Source organism: Convolutriloba macropyga, chromosome 5 (genome assembly GCF_964194025.1).
Source record: "Convolutriloba macropyga chromosome 5, txConMacr16.3, whole genome shotgun sequence".
NCBI classification, from domain to species: domain Eukaryota; kingdom Metazoa; phylum Xenacoelomorpha; order Acoela; family Convolutidae; genus Convolutriloba; species Convolutriloba macropyga.
The window spans coordinates 42,462,795-42,477,927 of NC_134472.1; the positions used below are offsets into that span (position 1 = coordinate 42,462,795).

The 15,133-nt window shown below is 38.0% G+C and overlaps 1 protein-coding gene across 1 annotated transcript in view; it reads right to left on the reverse strand.

Moving 5' to 3' along the window:
• LOC142339399 (uncharacterized) overlaps positions 1-15,133 on the reverse strand; it is a 52,910-nt gene that overhangs the window by 23,178 nt on the left and 14,599 nt on the right. The window contains exon 4 of the mRNA XM_075389417.1: positions 7,878-8,156. Within this exon, the coding sequence (XP_075245532.1) occupies positions 7,878-8,156 (279 nt within the window). The remainder of the gene's footprint in view (positions 1-7,877; positions 8,157-15,133) is intronic.

Here is a 15,133-nt window from a genome sequence, read left to right on the forward strand (position 1 = left end):
GTTCCTTTAAGTATCCTACCAAACCATCCAATGCCTAATGAAAACAGCCCAGACAGAACAGTTTCTTACTTTATTTATTGATTTAACTTTTATCACACACACAAACAAACACGAAATCAATCCCAACCCAAAGGCAGACCCAGGCCCACCTCATGTCCACCTGCGACGTTTCACTGGATTACCAAATGAAAACTGGGACCAATTTGAAGGACTGCTTCAAGCAAAGTTTGCCGCATCAAGAATACCTGAAAAAAAAAGAAATGGATCTCAAGAAATGGATCTCCACGCCCCCCCCCCCCAACTTAGTGGGTGATTATTAATAGCAACCACCAGCATCAACGGTCCCGAGCCAAATTAGAATACACAGCCCGCAGATTTCTGAAATAGCTGCGCAACAGACATACGAGATGTAGAATATCGGTAGCAACAGGTTGGTTGATAAAAAAATAGAAAAATATTACACGCAGTAAAATGGTATAATTTTAGATACTACCACTATCACACCTCCGTTCAGTCGCTTGTATCAAGCACCCCTATTAACTTAGAAATTAACTTAACAGAAATCAGAACACTTGTACCTTGTATCCCGCACTTGGAAAAATTTAGCAAAATATTGAGTAGAAACCTTACTAGAAGGATAGGAACACCATTAGAAAAGCCTCCTTAAATACGGGAGATGCCACATTGCAACATATTCGGAACCTTTTTTTCTGCACAGATTAACTTACTTTTACTCAACAAAAACACTCCCTTTGATTCAATTAAAATTCTGACACTTATTTTTAAATGCTATTTGAAATAAATAGCCGTATTGCAAGAGTTGAAACTATATGACTATCAACCGCCGGCATTCAAGTTAACGTCAAATTCGACGCCAACTCAGAACAAGTTGAAATCATTCCGTAAAACAACCACTGTACAACTTAGCAATCTATACACGGAACTCAATTGGCTTCTACACAAACAACAGTAAGTTCCCCTAAGTATCCAACCAAACCATCCAATGCCTATAGAAAACAGCCCAGACAGAACAGTTTCTTACTACATTTATTGATTTAACTTTTATCACACACACACAAACAAACACGAAATCAAACCAAACCCCATGGCAGACCCAGGCCCACCTCATGTCCACCTGCGACGTTACACTGGATTACCAAATGAAAACTGGGACCAATTTGAAGGACTGCTTCAAGCAAAGTTTGCCGCATCAAGAATACCTGAAGCCCATCACCCACGGGCACGATAACTACACCTACATCTTATGGTAACGCACTTAAATTTTATCTCAGGATGCCAGAAGCTACGCGAAACGACCCACAAAATTCACAAGAGGTATGCAACCGCTATGCAGGGGCAGATAAAATAGTAGATTTCGAGCTTGACCAAAAATCATTTTCTCAACGACCTTCAACGGCTCGCGAATTATGCAACAGTAGACGACGATGACGCAGGCATAGATCGCACAGAAGAAAGACAACGGAGAATCAGGGATCAAACTAAACAAAGCAAGCCATTCAATTACAAGAACGTTCTTCTGAAAGAAAATTACAATATTGCAGTAAACGATCTCATCGAGCTGTGCGCAATAATCAAGAGAAGAGTCCAAATCGACCAAATACACACCAAATACCCAGAAACATCGCACAACACCGTATTCAACGCACTTAATGTATCAAGCGACCCAGAAATTATCAAAGCATTATAGAACCCCCAACAAAATTATCCTTGAGTCCCCAACGGATACTGCATTTCCCGGAGTTCACTTTCAGAACGAGTAGGAAAAAATGAGCTCTGAAGACAACAAAAGAATACATCCTTCATCCCGAACAGCAGCAATTACGATTGAAATCAGAAGAGCAAATTAACACAACAAAAAGGCATCGTTGAGCCAACTCCAAAAATCGAAAAATTCTGCATCGCGCTCACTAGCCCTTTGCACAAACTAAACAACAACAACAACAGAATAAACCAGCTTGCAATAAACACAATAGAAGTTCCAATAAAAGTCAGACGGTTCAATCATTGCAACAATTGAACTCATAACAAAGGAGCAGGCACGATATCTAATACCACCAGAGCCAAAACTATTTCCAACTGAAAACCTGAACAAAAGATCAAAACAGATAGCAAAGTCGATCAATGACGCTGTCATAGGAAAAATCAATCATATAGCAATAACTCACAAAAATCATCTGTGGTTTCCTACTTGTGTTGTGAGCTGTGTTGTTTCCTAAGTTGTGAGCTGTGGAAACCCACAACAGCTCACAACCAGTGGGAGTCGAGAAACGTAATTACGACGAACTAATAAAACTCAAACAATTCGAAGCAATACGGCCCTCGAAAAATCAGAAGGACCGCAAAACCTTCTTCAAATCTTTCGCCTGGAAGAATAGCGTACTCACTGAAGCCGATAAGAAACGTAGAGATTGACTTCTCGCGGAATTCAACGACATTTTCTCTCGACACCGACTAGATATTGGGTATACGCACACGTGTGCTGTGAAACCGACACTGACAGACCAGTAAACTCGAGAACATATAATCTCCATACAATGGAAAGACGAATTACTCGAAGAACTAGCACTGCTACAACACTACGGTGTGATCACCACTTTAATATTCAGACGCTACTCATCGCCCATTTTCGCCAAGTGAAAGCCAAAGGGAAGCTACGGATACTTGTCGACCAGCGGAAAATCAACCATTCGATACGAAATAACGACAACAACAACAACTTCCTCATAGCAACACTAGCAGAAGCTGGCTCTCACCTCGCAGGCAAGAAACTCTTCTGCAAAATGGACGGAAGCTTTTCGATCACAATAACAGACGAAAAATCAGTCCAACTTCTCGCATTCAATTTTGCCCCCAAGAACATATGCAAATCAACGACTCGCTCAAGGTCTAAGTAGAAGTGAGAGCACCTTCAACTCCATCATGCACCAACACAGACCAAGTAATTACCGCTGACAAATGCTTCCAATATGAAGATGATATTGGCGTTGGTGTATATGACACAGACGACATGATAGAAAAACATGAGAGAGCCGTTCTCTCATGCATTCGTGAATCAGGAACGAAACTCACCAACGGCAAATGTCTGTTCGGCCTGCCCAAAATACAGTTTCCAGGGAACACAATAGCATCAGAAAAAGCTTGACACCTATATCACAAAAAATTCAAGAAAACCTTCAAGATGCCAAAAACTACTAAACAAGTAAAACGGATAAGTGGGTTCTTTCAATACTACAAAACCGTCATACCCGAGCTATCTGAAAAGTCGCATTTTTTTGAGGAAGAACAAATTAATACTACACAAAATAAAGAATGACGTTAAAACTGCATGTAAAGAGTCACTTTGATTGCCAAAAACGGACCAAAAATATGTCATTATGGCGGGTGCATCCTACTACGCCGCTGGGTATTATCTAGTGATAGAAGACTAAACAGTTAATGACATGAATGACGACAACAAAACTTACGCTCCAGTTATGTTCGGATCAATAATATTTCAACCAAATCAACTTGAGCTCTCCATCTAAGCAAAAGCACTCTTAGCCATTAATTATCTTCTTGAAACATATGGAAACTTCATTTGGGGATGCAAAAACCCAGTCCTTATTCTAACCGACAACAGACCTGTCACCAGATTTTTGAAACTAAAAAAACACCACCAACCCTGCGGAACGCCACGTTCTTAGTTTTGATATCATTCTAAGACACATACCAGTTAAAGCAACGTCACCATCGGTGTCGATTATACCATCTGAACTAGTAACGAGAAAAGGGCTCGTGGTCAATTTCAGAACAGCGTAACAACACAAAGATGGCTGGCACAAAAAGCTCTAGCGAGATGGCATATAAAATCAAATATCTCCATCTCGGAACGCAACTTTTGAACGCAACTAATTCTCATGAAGAACTCGGGTGTAGACATGATCTTCTCTAGAAGCCAAGAAGGATTGCCACTTCTGCATACCAGGAAGATTTTCTCACTGAACGGTGTCTTGGAAACGCTTCGGTCACCACTCATGTGACCGCGTCCACCACTTTTTCCATTGGAAGATCGCATCCTGTGTCTTCAAACGAAATCCTTTGAGCAGCTCTGCTTCGGAATAATCACCAATAGAGAACGTCCACATCGAGAGACGAGAATATGGAGACAGCTGATGCAAACGCTCAAAACCACTTGATTTTGTCATACTAGCCAGGACGCTACAACCAGCACTTGAATTTTGGATGCTTTCCAAATTCTCGCGGCTCCCATCATTGTAGGCAGTTCCTCGTTTACAACTGTCAATGGGTTCTTCGGCCAGCCAATCGCGAAAACCGACCCTTCGCCGTACAATTGAGTAATCTTCGACGCAAGCCCGTCCATAAATTCGACGCCAGAACCATCGCCTGTTGGCACTTCCGCCCAACACAGTGCTCTCATTTTGCCCGACCAGAATTCATTCTTGAATTCCTTCACCTGCTCCCGTAACCCCAACTTCATCTTTGTGTGGCATCAAACTTTGATATAATTGGTCCAGTGAAGTAATCTTCAAAATCAATTATACCTTTTATAAACAAAGCCTTTCTAGAGCTCCAGCAGAGCTCATTAACAATGCAAAAAAAACAATCATTTTCCATTTAAAAAAACGCATCGCACGCCAATACCATAATACCATCTTCCCACAATCCCTCCCTCTGTTTCTTTTACAAACCTACCAAATATGGTAACTAAATTAATTCATTTTTCAATTCAAGCGAAAAAAAATGATTTGCATATGAAAAGATTAGAAAATTAACACCGCATTATATAATAATTATACTCTTAAAAAGTAAATTAGTTGACAATAAAGAACAAGCAAGATCAGAGATGCATTATCAAGTTGATCAAGAAGATATATTCAAAGAAAATGAGATATATTTTTGTTCTATAGAGAAGGACAACCATACAACCAACAGCAACGAACAAAACACTAAATCCAATTATATCTATGCAAACAGAGCGGTCGATAAATGATAAAATTTAAGCAAACAATAATTTTAAAATGAATATTGTCAAAAATATTAAAATTACTATGAAACTGAATTAACAGTTATAGCAAAAGTAAATATAAATCTGATATTAACAATGCTGAGACAACAGAAATTACATTATCATCTATAGCAACAACAGCAACATCAACAACAGTGGCATTTACGGGAATTGGATTACCTTATTCAGTACCACCGGCATTTGCAACAGTAACAGTATGTGGATCACTATCAAACACAATTAATACTAAAATAAGAAAAAAGATAATAAAGTATTCGCAACTGTACATCTTAACCAGAGACTTTAGTGATAAGTGTATTGAACTTTTTTTAATTCAATGAAAGATAATGAAATAGATAATAATGAGTAATAAGGTTTAACTAAAATTTATCAAGACTAAAAAAAACAAAGAATAAAATGTGTTTTTTAAACTAAAGATAATATTGTTCAGTGATATTAACATTTTAAATAATAAACTTAGTATTTTTATCGGCGAATGGTAGTTAGCTAACGTAAATTTAGCAGGGAACCTGCTTCGCATATAGCTAATGTTAATGCTAGTGTTCATGTTAAAGCTAATGGTAATGTTAATATATATATATATATATATATATATATATATATATATATATAGTTAATATATATATATATATATATATATATATATATATATATAGTTAATGTTAATATATCTATTACTTAATTCTTTTACATCTACTACCAGTACCTCCTAATATTTTAGTACCTGTAGTAGATTTAGCTCCGTGGAGATTAATAGTACGAAAGTAATGTATACCACCAACACAATCAATTATTTTTAAGTTTGCAAGTTTTGACAATTTAAAATATCAAAAACGAATGTTACAAAGTATAATCCTTTTACTGTCAGTGATACTTAGTCTAAAGGGACTTTGCCCTTGGTTCGCCAGACGATTATTAAAAACAAAACTAGTACTAATACTAAAAACAAGCCATCTTCTACTCTTACTCCTTCTAATAAAAAGACACTAGATGTTATTTATGCAAAATGGTTTGTAAAAATTACCCACTAAGAGGATGGTCAGACGCCTTAAACTGGTGATAAACTTAAATTTACTATTACAATCTCCTATACCTTTACCATCAAAAGGATCTATTGCAACCTTATATAGTTCTTTTTTCTATATTATGCTTATCACTGAATAATTAAATGTCTTGTTTTGGTATACGGCATCTTTACAATCTTCAACATCAATTTTATTCTTGACAGTTGCTTCAGTTATTCCGTTCAATTTCTTTTCTTCTTCACCTTTAGCTGTTATATAACAAAATGCTTTTGCTTTTAGAAAAAATGCTTCTATTATAGTATCATTAGGTATTTCATCTTTCATCTTACCTAATTCTGTATTATTTAATATACCACGAACCTTTTCCGTCTCCTCTCCAATAGTACTTCCTTTAAGTCTTTAATATTTTAAAATATACTATCAGTTTCAGTATAGTGATAAACACAGTTTAAGTATTTCTCAAAGTACACATACATTGCTTTATACATAATTAACTTTGATTTCTCTAAAATCAGAAATCCAATATAAATAAAATTATCTAACTTTACATTTACTCTAGTTGTATGTACTGCCACTAGATCTTCACTAAATGGTACAGCATATTTCAAACTATTATTTTCAACTAGTTTAATTTATCTTTTATCATCATTAACTATTTCGACATCTTCTCTATCATATACATTGTCTATTGTCTTACCATAGAATGCATTGTTCATCAACTTAAAGAAACTATCACCTAGATTTTGCTTCTCTTCTTTTCTGAGCATTGAACTCAATATAGAGTCTTCACCCATCACTCTTTTCATACTCTATTTCTCTTTGATTGTTATATCTTTAACCCATGATCTAAGTACAAATCTAACATCTCACCACCAATAACAATCTTTTATCTTAGTTTTAACATTAACTTTTCACTAGGTTTATACCCATTGTCATGCATTGTTGTCGAGGAAACTGATTTATGTTAGCTGTAGTTTTTAAGAGGCTCAATGGTTTTTCAATTTTTTGATAAGTGAGCGAGCAAGAAAGCCGGAAGTTCAGGGAGTTTAAAGTTTGAAAGTTGTCTCAGTGAGAAATTCGAAGAGCCCAGAAACAGAGCGAGAAATGCAGCTGTAAAAAAAATTCCAGTAAGCGAGCAAATTGTTTCACATGTGCCTTTTTCATCAGACTAAAGTTAAAATTTTTAGGTTGTTTCTATAGTGTTTCGAAGGTTTTTGGTTATTGAAAGGAGTTTTACGCTAGTTTGAAGGTTTTTCAACTAATTCCCCGGTTTTAAGGCTATTTTAGCGATTTTTGGAATTTTTCTTTCAGTTTCCCCGCTTAATTTCAAAATCAGATGTTTTTGTGCTGATTTTGGCTTGAGTGAGCAATGGAGACGTCTCGATTGCTTGATATATTGTTTTCCCGTTATATGTGTACAAATTCAAAACGTAATTAAATTTTGTATTTTTTAAATAATTACTTTTTAGTTAAATTTTTCTTTAATTCAATGAAGATGGTCTTATCTCTTATTGAATGCTCACTGCCATTAGGAATTAGTTATTCGAGAGACTGCTTTATGTCTTCAAGTCCTTTCCGGAATTCTTCCGTCTTTGTTTTATCATTTCGTTTTTATTGATCACAATTTCTGTAAAATTTCTGTTCTTATCACGATACGGTTGCTTCCATGTTTTAAAAAAATCTATTTTCGCATTATAGCCCAATGCGTTTACGCAAAAAGTTTTTCGAATAGCATGAGTTGCAATTTGATCTGCAGTGAATTGTTTACAATTTTTTTTCTCGAAATGTTCCGTTCAAATAGTTACCTGTTTTAATAACTCTCGGACGGTATTGACACTTCCCTTGACGCACGCGTTGTGCAGAGGCGTCTGATCAAAATTATCCAGTTGGGCTGGATTGAGTCCGAACCTGAGTAGGAGTTGGACGAGGTCTGTCTGTCCGGTGTAAGCTGCCCAGTGGAGAACAGTGTCTCCCTCCATATCCACGTGTCTGACATTTGCGCCTTTGTTGATTAAGTAGATTGCAAGAGGCGCGTGTCCGTTCTTCGCAGTTACTATCAGTGGAGTGCATCCACCGCCATCTGTCTATATTCACATCACTCAATGCTATTACATCGCTATTTCAATCATCACTAGTTACTCAATGAAAGTAATTAAAGACCAGATAATGAAATTCAAATTTTAAATGCTGAATCTCAACGGCCCCTTGTCGATAGAAGCCGAAGTGGGAAATAGAAAATTTAGCTCGCAGATTGCCAGAAACAGAAAAAGTTGCAGTAGCTTTGTAGACGTGCAGTCTTAATAAGCAATTAAAAAATACGACCGAACAAGAGCGATTTCTATTTCTTTTCTAATTGCTGAGTTTTTGTTTTCAATTTAGAAATTGCATTGCTCAAATTGTAACTTGTGTTTTTTCCATTAGCTGTCATTTTGAGTGAGGTAGTTTAGTCACGTGTGACCAAAAACCGACCATGACCAACCACGCGAAAGAAAAAACATAGCAGAACAAGTCCTGGATCACAGTTCAACGAACTGAACAAACAGAAGACAACACTATCATCATTATCAAAAGAGCAGTCTCCGATAATGACCAAGTCAAAAACCAAGACGTCCACGAAAGTCAACAAAATACTACAAAAAAACTTTAAAAAAAACTTATATCCTTTCTCTTATAGTGAAATAGGGTAATCGAAGTTATTATGACCACAATTTCAACTTTCAAAGACCTTTACACAATGTAAGCATAGACAGTAAACACAAACTTAGAAAACCACTCAGACGAAGTAAAAGGACAACAGACATTTGGCGATAGCCTGTTTTCACGATCGATTTCAATGCAAATAAAAGTGGCATCAAAGTCATTGAGATCTGCAGAGAAAAACTGAAATCTTCAATTCCCTTCCAGCTATCTAGAGATAGAAAGCATATATCAACTTAAATAAAACAATAAACAAAAATTGGGGGCCACGTAACAAAAGTAGCAGCAAATGCAAACAACCAAAAGCTCAGAAATTGTCACAAAAATGGTCCAAAAGTTAATAAAACCATTAGCAGTAAACTGAATCCCCTAAATGTATTCAATTATGCCTAATAAGAGAGCAAGTGAGAGCTATTTCTAATGGCTAGGGTATCGAACAGGAAAAATAAATTACGAAAAAGGCAAAAATCAAATATTTTTCAAAAACAAAAGTCGAAAATCAAAGCCTTGATGAAAACTGTTAGCTATGAATGAAACAAATAAATAAATTCAAACATCACTAGTTAGAGAACCCAGCAAATTATCGCTGGTGAGTTTAAATGACAAAAGAAATAAAACTAACATAACTTACAGATTGCCAGAAAATAGCCGCAATAGATTCGTAGATCGGCAGTTTAAAAAAGACAGTAAAAAAGACAGACCAAAAATTCGTCTTTTCATTGAAGGCTGACCTGTTATATTTTGATTAAAAATCTGTATAAGTTATTGCTGCCTCTATTAGCTGATCTCAAATAACCTTCATTTAGAGTGACACACACCCATTTGACCTTATCTCTTTGAATTAAAGTAAATAAAAGTCTATTTCAAAGTGAGGAAGTCATTTTTGAGAGTGAGGTAAGTCAAGTGTAACCAAAAATTTAATCACGCACATGAACAAAAAAACTCGCTCCACTAAGAGCGAAAAATGACGTCACACATGCAATTCAGTTGAAATTGCATGAACGAATGAACAAAAAGTGGCTGTGACGTCATATGGTTGTAACAAAAATCATGACGACGAAATAAAAAAAAACCAAGAGAAGGCCAATAATAGCCCCAGCTATCGCTGTGCGGCTATTAACCAGAATTCGCTAAATAACTAATAATTTTAAAACAAGTTGTGTCAAATTTTCTTAATCCTTCACCTTTCAAAAAAAGACTAACTCGAATATGCCTAATCAATTGGCCAATGGGATCTATCATTATTGAGACGAAGAAAAACGTCGAAATGCAAAAAAAAATGCACGCAAGTCGTGTCGAAGACGTGAGAAAAACGCTAGATGATGAAAAACCTTTCCTCTGATTCAAATTGTGACGGATAAAGGAGCTACTTAGAGCAGCCATAATTCTGCTGATAAAAGAGGAAAAACCGAAAAACACGTCAAACTTAACTGAAAACAAGTAGTGTTAAGCTCGCCGACAACTGCGATTAAAACTTTTCGTCATTAAAAATGAGACTAAGTGACAGAGTAAATAAAACTACCAGAAATCGCTAATCCTAAGTGACAGAACAAATACAACTACCAGAAATCGCCTATCCTATAAGAACTAATAATTTGAAAACAATTTGTGTGAATTTTTTAAATCCTTCAGTTTTGAAAAAAACTAACTAGAAAACACCTAATGAATTGGCCAATGGGATCTATTATAGTTGAGACAAAGTGGCTGAAAAACAGACCAAAAATACCGTCGAAATCCAAAAAGTTTTTGAACGTAAGTCATGGAAAAGGCTAGATGAAGAAAAACTTTTCATCTGATTCAAATTGGGACTCACTCAAAACGGAGCTAATTAGAGCCGTCATAACGCTGCTAATAAAAGAGGAAAAACCAAAATACGTCAAAATTAATCAAAAACAAGTAGTTTTAAGCTCGCTGAAAGGTTTCCTTTTCTATTCAAATCAGTGAAATATTATGAAAGAAACTCGAGAGAGTTAACGAGACCCTTCATTGACTACCAAAGGAGGCAAAATAAAATAATCACCTATATTTTTGAAGACAAAACGCGTCTAAGTGGTAAAAACCAGTTGTTTCCTTTATCTGGAGTTTAAACGACTGCGAATATGCTTTATTAGAGCAAACGTTCAAAACTATTGAGAAAAAAGACAGCTAAAACAGAAGTTATATTGCCGCTCCGCTCTCAAAAACCAAAATGCGGTCCAATACCCTTTTCCCAGTTCGACTTTAAAACTGTTTACAACAATGTCACGCCTTATAACTTCTCGCTTTTCGCGCCTACTACTCCAGCGTGGTTAAATCACCAATTTCATTTCTCATTAAAAAGAATAGGTCAAAAATGTGTGAACATATCTTTAAAAAAGACAGCACACCATTACAATTCAAATTCTTCGAATTGTAAAAAAAATCAGCTCAACCAGTCCCGAATTACAATTCAAAAAATTGAACAAACCAAAACCTAAAAAATCGTCAACAGAACAGCCCCCGATAACAATCATATAAGGCGTCCACGAAAGTAATCAAACACTTCAAAAATCTATTTCTCTCACATCCCTTTTTAGAAAAATATGGTAATCGGTTTTCAACAACGTCAACTTTGATAGACCTTTACACAATGAGAATTTAGACGGCAAATTCAACAAGGGTATCGAACAGGAAACATCAAAGAAAAACGCCAAACTCGAAAAAAATCAAATAGTTTCCAAAAGAAATGAAAATCAAAAGTCAAAGTTGTGAAAACTGTTAGCCATGAATGTAACGATTTAACAGATTCAAACATGACTAGTTAGAGAACCCAGTAGCGTATCATTAGTGAGATTAAGTGCCAGAACAAATAAAACTTCATGAGATCCTTTTTGCTTTACTCAAGGTTAAGACAATAGCTGCTGGGTTCAGAACAGGCTTCCCTAAAGGCTTGTGATGTCTGACACCTCCCTAAAGGCTTGTGATTGGCACCTCCCTAAAGGCTTGTGATGTCTGGCTTCCTTAAAGGCTTGTGATGTCTGGCACTATTCGTCTGGCAACTGAAAAAGTATCTGAAAAATCTCTCGAAGCGTACAACGCATGCAGACTAATCACCCTAAACAAAAACCCCGGTGTTCGACCTATTGGGGTAGGTGAAGTTCTTCGTCGCATCATAGGCAAATTCATCATCAAGCGTATTGAAAACGACCTGCGCTTCTTAGGCGACAACACACAACTTTGCCTAGGCCAAAAGTGCGGGATTGAACACGCAATTCACTCTCTGCGCTCGCAATATGAAAAACCTGATAATGAATCTGTTATCCTTCAATACGCAAAAAACGCCTTCAACTGCCTCAACCGTAACTTGGCAGTTGAAAATATCAAGAGAATTTGCCCCGCCTTAAATTTTGTTGTTCAAAACTCATATTCAGCCCCGTCGGATTTTTATGTCGCAGGTAAAACACTGCAGTCTGTAGAGGGCACAACTCAAGGTGACCCCATTGCTATGGCTATGTATGGAGTAGCCACCCTGTCCTTGCTCATGCTTGTCCAGAATACGCACGTGTCGCAAAAATGGTACGTAGATGACGGCAGCGCAGTAGGACATTTGGAGGACTTACTCTTGTTCTTCAAACAACTCACTGAACACGGTGGCTATTTTGGCTACAGCGAGAACCAACTAAGAGTTAAAGAGGCTTCAAAGATCAAAGCTCTCAGGTTGTTTGAGGGGACGGCAGTTGACATTGTTGACGGCTGCCGCGATCCAGGATCTGTAATAGGCAATGAAAAGCCTATGAGACCTTTAAGCAAACCACAGCTGAAAGTATGCCAATTTGTTGAAAAAATTAGGGCAAGTAGCAAAAACATCCCCTTAAAACGCTTACGCATGCCTCACAAAAGGCGTGCAACAAAAATTAAATTTCGTGTCCAGGACAACACCAAACTCACGGAATATCTTCACAGACGCAGAAGCCAACATCCAAACGCACGTCCTACCGTCGTTCTTTGACTCTCCGGGGTCTCAATCCGCATGGCGATTGTATTCGTTACCAACCCGGGAAGGCGGATTTAACATCGAGGAGCCAATAGATTACGGAACGGAGTACGCGGCTTCGCTGACTGCCTGCGCTCCTCTTGAAGATGAAGATAGAGCAAATGCTCAACGCATAAAACCCCAAGAACGCATAACGCACGACCAACGAACCGCACGCCTGAATAATATTCGACCGCGTAAGAGAGAACTTATGGCAAACCTTCAGACCAAGCAACGCCAAGTAATAGAAATGGGTTCGGAAAAAGGAGCCTCGATCTGGCTCACAGCTCCACCGCTTAAACGTTTCAGATTTACACTAACGAAGTCCGAATTTAGAGACGGGCTATGCATTAGATATAACATTGAGGCCAAAAATACGCCCATTAATTGTCCATGTGGCGAAAAGTTCATCTTATCGCATGCTCTCCACTGTTCGAAGGGGGTTTACACATGAGACACAACGAGATCCGAGAAACCTTTGCTAAAACAATGCATAACCTTTACTATGATGTTGAAGTTGAGCCGACTCTTCAGTTGCTTCAAGGCGAGTCCTTTATACACAAAACTACTAGCACTGATGAAAACACACGACTAGACATTAAAGCGAATGGCCTATAGGGGTCCAGTCTCAGCCGTTATTTCTTTGACGTGAAGATATTTAACCCACTTGCCCGAAAAACTCCGTAGAAGCGTACAAATATCATGAGTCGTTGAAGTGTCTGAAGTATGAGCAACGAATATTTGAAGTCGAGAAAATTAACTTCAATCTGCTTGTGTCTTCCTGCATGGGGGCGCAGGACCGTCCGCAACGCGCACTATAAAACTAGCTAGCAAAATGGCTGAAAAAGACGAATCATACTAGGACGCAATATCGTACATACGCACGAGAATAAGTTTTGCTCTTCTGCGCAGCGCTATAATATGCCTCAGAGGGTGCCGTGGTTCCAAACGCCCGACCGACATTGATAGCTCTTGCAGTACCATAGTGCGGGAGGGGAGACTAGATTCAATAGATTCATAACATATTAGCTTATATAGAAATTCAATTCTTTTGACGCAGCTCTAAAAGAGTTATAGTGCCTTGTCTTTAAAATTATATACGATGCAGTAATTTTTAAGTTTATACTTCTCATTACGCAGCTCTAAAAGGGCTATGGTGCCTTGTCTACGATTATATACGATGCAGTGATGTCTCATAGTGGGGGATTACCAATTCATTGGATGTGCAGGAGGACTGACCACTGGCAGCTCAAATGATGTGTCAGGTGCAGGAGGTTGCAGTGCCTCTTCCTGTATTACCGTCTTGATGACGGGATTTGTCGATTTGTGTCTCTTTGGCATCGGAGCTGAGTCGTCACTGACCGAACAAACTGAGCTTTCAAAACCGAAAATCTGGGGCCTTTCGGTTTCGTTTCGATCTCGACGTAGAGGTGGAAGGCGAGGCGGTTGACGAGGTGACTGATGACGCAGCAACTGAGGAGGCATTGGAGGCGTTTAATATGGTTGGGGATCGGTTTCTTCCTGCTTGCGGCTTTTTAGGCTTGCGGGAAGACATGGCTTTAGAAATGTTGCTGTTAGCGGACGAGACTCCTCAAGCAGCGTCAGACTGGTTAGGTCTGTGTCTGATCTTGATATCCCCCGATATTTTTTCTTCAGATCTTTTGTGTATTGGGCGATCTCCTCTTCGGTTGTTCTATCATAGGGTAGGGGACGTCGTTGAGCGTACTGCCAAAGATCCGTGTTACGCTCGGCACGGGTTCCGAACTTGGCTATGTCGTTGTCCCTGACTTGAACTACAGGGACTCCGGTTTCCTTGATTACAGTAGTCGTGGGTGAAGTTCTCACGACAGTGCTTCCTGGGGCCAGCGTCTCCCAGAGTCCATGGAGATCCCTCTGTGATCGTTTTGAAGATTTGCGAGCTAGCTTAACTTCTAACGATCGTTCTGACCGCGGTATCGGATTGTTTAATTTGAGGTGCATAATAAATCGTGATACTGATTTATTTTGTCCCCATTGTATCTTCATCCTGCGTCAACTTGCGCTTTTTGCATCGCCTCTTCTATCAGAATGTCTCTGCGTTCACCAGTCACCCAGCCATTGTCATCTAGATAGTCCTGCACGGGAACTGTGTCTGCGTCTAAATAGTGGTGAAGAATGTTTTTATGAGATTTGACGACTTTGGTATTGTACTAATATTACTTAGTGGTGTGTTTGGCTTTCTTCCAAAATGTACTTGGAAGGGTATTACGTTTGTTATCTTTTGTTTACATATACGTAATTAATATACTATTGACTCGATTGCTTCTTTAATTGTGAATGTGTTATTTCTATCTAATTTCATGCAGCTTAGACGCCTTTTAATTGTTTGTATCA